The sequence below is a fragment of the Condylura cristata genome, unplaced genomic scaffold (assembly GCF_000260355.1).
Source record: "Condylura cristata isolate star-nosed mole 26May11 unplaced genomic scaffold, ConCri1.0 scaffold00038, whole genome shotgun sequence".
Lineage (NCBI taxonomy): Eukaryota > Metazoa > Chordata > Mammalia > Eulipotyphla > Talpidae > Condylura > Condylura cristata.
This window is the reverse complement of record NW_004567139.1, coordinates 1,122,108-1,128,598: the sequence shown is the minus strand read 5'-3', so window position 1 is coordinate 1,128,598 and position 6,491 is coordinate 1,122,108. Positions and strand designations below refer to the sequence as shown.

Sequence of the window (6,491 nt, the reverse complement as noted above, 5' to 3'; positions counted from 1 at the left end):
AAAAAAAAAAAAAAAGCAATGCAGGAAAGGTTCGGGGAGTCACCCTTCCAACAGAGATGAGTGCCAATGAGCATTTTGCCTTTCTGGTTTTCTCCATGGGCACTGAAGATGTTCTTAGCCACAGGAAAACTCTGAGTACAATGTTATCTTTCCTGCTGAACATAATTGCATAAAGATTTGCACATGTTTTTAAATTTCACAAGCCCTTTTAGAAGCCTTGATCTTCTTCCAAGTGCACTTTCCATAACTTACCGTATTATTGAACAGTTGGGTCATTCGTAACACTGCCCCGAGCATCTTTGCACAGAAAGCATTTCCTATATTTTGGGTTCTGTTTGAACCACATTTTACGGACGTGGAATTAGTCAGTCAAAAGGAATCAAGGAAAATGAACTCTCGGAGGCCCCAAGAGCGCCATATTCAACCCGAGGGGTGTGTCCATTTACCGCTCAGCCAAACCCATATCAGCAGCAGAATCCATTCTTAAGCCATGGTTGTTGTCTTTCCTCATGAAAGTCACCCCACTCCAGGCATCTGACAAGGTGAACATTTGGGTCTGCAAAGTTCTCGATGTCTCAGGTAGCGACACTGCGGCCCCTGACCCACAGGGTGGTGACAGGCCCTTCCACGTCCACCCCCAGGCAACAGCCGCCTCTCTTGACGGCTCATTCGGCGCTGTCAGCGGCCGTCAGAGGGCTGACGTCCGGCCTGTGTGTTCTGAAGCACTCCCACACGCCTCACCTTGTGCGGGACAGTTAAGTTGCCAGGGCAGCGTGAGCACTGCAGCTGGCAGCAACTGGGTCTTGGCGTGTGCGCGTTGGTCTGACGATGCCTTTGTCTTCTCTTGTGCAGATCCAGTCCTGCAGGTCCCGACACACGTGGAAGAGTAAGTCTCGGATCTGCTTTGGTACCTCCCACCTTCCCCTTAATCTGCAGTCAGCACCCACGAAGCTCGTTGCTCAGAGTACACATCAGCACGCATTTAAGGTGTAGAAGGCCAATTGTGTTTTCATTCCTAGCTAGTGTATAGAGAGAAAACAGCTGTACTAAATAAAGCAAAATTAAACGTTTGGACTCTAAAACCAACTAGCAGCAACCAGAAGGAGGTAAATCGGGGAACAGGGGCCAATGGTAGGGAGAACGGTAGGTCTGGAGTTTTGGGGGTGACCTTAACGTGGTCCATGTGCACGTTGACTCTCAGTGATGAACACTTGGAACATAACGTTATAGCGCAGCGCCCCTTCAATTTTAAAGAGCGAGAAGGCCAGTTCATCTAAGCCAAGCACAGGGTTCCTGCAGGACAGTTCATCCTCCGCAGGCTGACTTTGCCCGAGAGCGTCTCAGGGGGGCTTCCTGGGGAGCTGCCGACCTGGGGCCTGGCACATCTCTGAGCAGGCACCCTCCCATGTCAGGCTTTCAGGGTCCACTGCAGTTGCCTCCAGTTTACAAGTAAATGTTTGTTGACCACGAGAGGTGGATTTATCCTGCCTGTTTATGCACCCGAGTCTAGAAACAGCCATTGTGGATGTTCTCTACATGGTTGACCTGGAAACACAGCAGAAGACTCACTGGGTTCTTTTCACATAGTTTTCCTTTATCCGGATGCTTGACCAAATGATGATCAGCTCTTTCATGGTTCTGAATGATCACCTTCTGCAGGTTGCTTTTTTGCCCCTAAGTAGGGTGCAAGCCAACATAGCAATATTCTGTTTACCTGAGCTGAAAGAGAAAGAGCAGTGGTGGCTTTATCTTACACACACATACACACACACACACCTGCTTTGTCTTACACACACACACACACACACACACACACACACACACACACCCCTGCCCACCTTGACTTTGCTGTTCTGTTCTGTCCCTAGGCTGTCATTTATCTTGATACTGTTGCTTAATCTCTAGGCCTGCCTTCCTCCCCGATCCCAACGATGGCAGCCTGTACACACTCGGAGGCAAGAATAATGAAGGCCTGACGGTAAGTATGTTTAGGCTTTCTGTGGAGTAGGTTCTAGACTCAGGACCCAAAACTCTAGCTATACTTTGAGATCGCCCACGACCTCAACATAAACGTTTGGGATTCTGATTCAGGGGGTCCAGAGAGGCACCCGGCAGCTTCCAAGACGAGCTTTTTGTGCAAGCTTTTGAATGTGGGCCAGCATTGCCCAGCCAGGAAGGATGTAGGGTTTGCACTAACTCGGGCCTCTTGTGTGTGGGCGGGAGGGTTTGTAGTTTGAGACACTGCCCCCGCGGATATCCCCTTGTGGGGAGGGCAGGAGGTGGTCCACTCTTATTTACATTAGAGAATCTAGGCCAGTGGCCCTCCACCTTAGTGACATGTCATCATAATTGGGAGAACTCTGGAAACACCAAGTCTTGGTCCCTACCCTGAAAGACAGTTAAAGTCTTAATTGTCAAAGCTCTTGGGATGTTTAAACAGCTCCCAGATAAGAGAATTTAGGGGCAGGCCCACACTCGGTCACCTGATTGTTGACAAAAGCCAGACTGCAGTGCAGACTGGGCAGGGGGGGAGGGGTGGGTTGGGGGTTAGGGGGCATTCTAGTAAACAGTGTGAGTTGATCATGGCATTGTCTGTGTGGGAAAAAACCTTGTAACTCAGATACACACAAATTGGTTTCTGATCGATTATCTGAAGGTGAAATGCAAAAAAATTTTAAGGGGAAAAAAATAGTAGAATATCTCAATGATCTTAGCGTAGGTAGTGATGTCTTAAACAGGATAGCCCCAAAGAATCTGAAAGCCCCACACCAACCATAAGGAGGAAAATAGTTAGATTGATTATATTAAAATTAAGAATTTTCCATTACATGCAGTAGACAGTTCATATTTGGAATGTATAAAGAACTTCTAACAATTATAAAAAAGACCACCAAAGAGAAAAATGGTAGTTAAGTGGTCAATAAATAACAGGTGACAAGTTACTCACTTCATCGGACACTAGGAAAATCAAGTGTCATAGCATTGCCCATTCGCTAGGGTGGCTAAAAGGAGAAAAATGGAGAAAGAAAATTTGTGTGTGTCGGGGTGGGTGGAGCCCCAGAACGCCCGTCTCCCCGTGGACGGCAGGCAGGTTCGCAACCAGTTGTTCGGTGGAATCTGTGAAAGGCTTCGTGTCCCCGGAGCTCGCGCCCAGGTTGCGTGTCACCGGAAGCAGGTGTACCTGTGACATCCCAGATGTCTGTGCTTATCATACCCAAAACACGGGCCACCCCACACATCACCTTAGATGGGATAAAGAAGTCACCGGTGGCTGCTGATTTGGTCGCCCACACCAGTGAGAACGGCCTTAGACCTGTGTTTCTTCATCTGGATGCTGGCTCCCGGTGTGAACACTCAGCAAAGTTTACCTGAGCCGCGCACCTCTGTGACCTCTCTGCATGTACTTCTTCAATAGAAAGTCTTCAAACCCTCCAGGTGATTCCAGGGAGCAGCCAAGTTTGAGAACCACTGGTGTAGATCCATAGTGACTTACAGGCTCAAATTTGGGTATTTTTTTTAAAAAGCTTTATTTATTTATTCATATAAGAACTGGGGTATACAGGCCAGAGGAGCAGGGAGTGAGGGGATTCACCAGAGACTGAATGGGGGGCAGAACAGGCAGATGTAGTGAAGTCCACTGCTGAGGGGCCCAGCGGGCAAGACAGGAGAGGTCTGCTGTGCCCTGAGGGTCAGCTCCCTGGCCGGGGATGGAACTCCTGCTGCAGTGGCTGTGGACAGCTTCATAGTGCTGTGCTTCAACCTGCTGAAGACACCAGGGCGGCCCAGAATTTGGGTATTTTAAATGGTTTTGTGAAAACCTGGGACTGAAACACAGGGGGAAGGGGAAGGCTGTGTAGCAGTGCGTGTTCACCGTGACTGTTATTCCCTACTCGAGCTTCCATTTCTGAATTGCTTTGTTTGCCAGAAACTCTGTTGAGTGATTTTTGTGAGTCATCTCTCAGAAATAGGCGTCCCCCTTTAGTAGAAGTGTGGAAGCTGCACCTGCAGAGGTGAAGAAGGTGCCCAAGGTTAAAGCCTCAAGGGTTGTGCTTGGGGGAGGTGCTCTCCATGCGGCAGGCTGCTCCTGGGTGCTCACGCAGCTCAGCTCAGCTCAGCGTGTGTCCCAGCACTGTGGCGGCCTGGCAGCCACCCTGGATGCCTCCTCAGGACTCCAAACCTTCTGCTTCTCAGAAACATCTGGCCGGACTCCCACCCCGCACTCCCATCCTCTCTCTGGCGTTTTCCCTTCTCTAAGCCTTTGTTCAAATGTGGAGGTGACGGTCAGATCCAATGATTGCTTATTATTTAAAGTTGCACTTGTTAAAGCAAGAGAAGAAGAGAAGAGTCTTTTCTTTCATGGAGAACAAGGTGACCGTGTAGAAAGCAGCAAGTCATCCACAGAACGGTTTCAAGACACAGCATGTTCCCAGAATAGCGCAGACTGAAACAAACATTGACCCAAAGACCCCGTCAGATGTCAGCTGTAGATGATGAATCGGTTTGATGATGAAATGCAGTTGAAACACGTGGATTTCTCTTGAGTTTCTTTTCCTGACATGTACTGATACCAGAAGGCTTGGTTTTCTTCTGTTTTTCTGTGGTAAATTTGTTTACTGAAGAAAACAGAAGAATCTTTTCCACCTCAGACTCCTGTGTCACCCCCATAAACATGACTTCTTTACCTCGAAGCTTCCGCTGGCTATTGGGGTCACTGGCTCCCACTCTGAAAAGCATCCTTCTTCCCAGTCTAGCCAGCTCTGGGTCAGTTTATTAAATCAATAGTCTGTCTCCTCCCTTCGAATTTTAAAGCTGGTATAACTCCATAGGAGTGGCCACCCCAACCCCCACCGTCCACTCCCTCCTGGCCCAGGAAGCTATCAGGACAAGAGGCCCGGAGACCTTGAGGGGCTTGGAGCGAAGGCAAGGGCCTGTCTGAAGTGGGTGCGGAAGTCGGGGTATCCTTTCTTCTCAGTTTCCAGTTAGGAAAACTCTCCTCTACCATCAACAATGCTTGTCTCTTTTTATCAGCAGACACAGATTGTGCAGTAAGACTGCATTAATTGCTTAACTTATTTATTCCTAACTTTGCCTTTTTTTTTTTTTTTTTTTTAAGAAACTGCCCTTTACCATCCCAGAGCTGGTCCAGGCATCCCCCTGCCGGAGTTCAGATGGAATTCTCTACATGGGTTAGCACTTCTCTTCTCACCTGGGAACCGTGGCTGCCTTTGGAAATGAGCCCCAGAATCTGGGCAGGTGGGGAGTGGGGGAGAGAGTGCCTTCACCCTCTTGCCTGCCCTTGAGAAAAGGTCTAATGCGCCTGGGCTGTGCTTGTTCCCATCAGGATCAGCTGACCAATTCAGAGAGGGTTCCCCCACTTGGGAACAGAGGTGACACTGTTAAAACGGCTCCTCATTCAACAAGCTTTTCGCTGCCATACTGACCTCCCCCTGCGATTTAAAGATTGCAACATACCCGGAAAGCAATTGGATGCAATCTAAAGTGATATAATCATCTGAGCCAAGAAAGGGAAATTACTCTGCCCATTAATTACGGGGCTTTCTTAGTATTTCCTGCCCCCTGAACATTGGCTAGAAACAGCACTTAACAGCTTGCTAGATAAGCTGCCTTCATACCTGGTTGGGGTCACATCTTTCAAAGCATCAGATCACCTGCCTTTCTTTGACCATGTTGCTGCCAAAATGTCAATAAAGTCCATTTGTAACACACAGGAGAGCTGCATTTACCTTGAGTGCACAGTGGTAACAGTACCCTGGATTTGCACAGCAGCCTGCTTTCCGAGGAACTGAAAGTGCTTAGTGCCAGTTCGTGCCTCAGGGATTTCATGTGTCTCTGGGCCTCCAGGAGAACGGGGGATGGGGGGTAGGGAAGGAGGGGTGGGGGGGGTTTAGTTTGTGCTCAGGACGCTGGGGCGCTTGCTTCCTGCCACACCTTTGTAGACCAGGAAGCCTCTGCCCCGGGATCCCGAGGACACGGTCGCACCTGCCCTCTCGCTTCCTGTTGCCTGGGTCCCTGCTGTGGCCGTGCCTTCGCTTACGCGGTGTGTAAGGTGCTGCGCTCCCATCGTCCTGAGAGCTCACAGGACACTGACGACGGGTGACTGCCCAGCCTGCCCGCTCATGAGGCAGCGGGGCTCTGTGGCTGGGGTGCTCCTGGGAGTAACTGGGCGAGCGAGCCTGCTGCACAGACAGGGACGTCACAGCTGCTGGCAGATCCTTTTCATATGAAGATGTTGGCACTGAGACAGAGTCCCCAGCCGGGCCAGGACTCCTCTGGGGCGAAGGGGCCTCGTCTTTTAGATCCGAGGGTCGTGCAGGCCGGGTCTGGTGCCCTGTGGTCTTCATGTCTGCACGTGTGCTCTGCTCCAAGAGCCTCCCTTGAAATAGGAGACTTGGGCCAATACGTGGAGACACAGCGAGCAGAGGCCCCACCTGCTGCACAGACGTGTGGCACGGGAGCCCGGGTCGCGGGCA

At 50.1% G+C, this 6,491-nt stretch overlaps 1 protein-coding gene across 1 annotated transcript in view; it reads left to right on the top strand.

The window, feature by feature from the left end:
* Positions 1-6,491, top strand: part of ERN1 (endoplasmic reticulum to nucleus signaling 1) — a 43,609-nt gene that overhangs the window by 15,981 nt on the left and 21,137 nt on the right. The window contains exons 3-5 of the mRNA XM_004693346.2: positions 853-886; positions 1,906-1,978; positions 5,114-5,186. Of these exons, the coding sequence (XP_004693403.1) occupies positions 853-886; positions 1,906-1,978; positions 5,114-5,186 (180 nt within the window). The remainder of the gene's footprint in view (positions 1-852; positions 887-1,905; positions 1,979-5,113; positions 5,187-6,491) is intronic.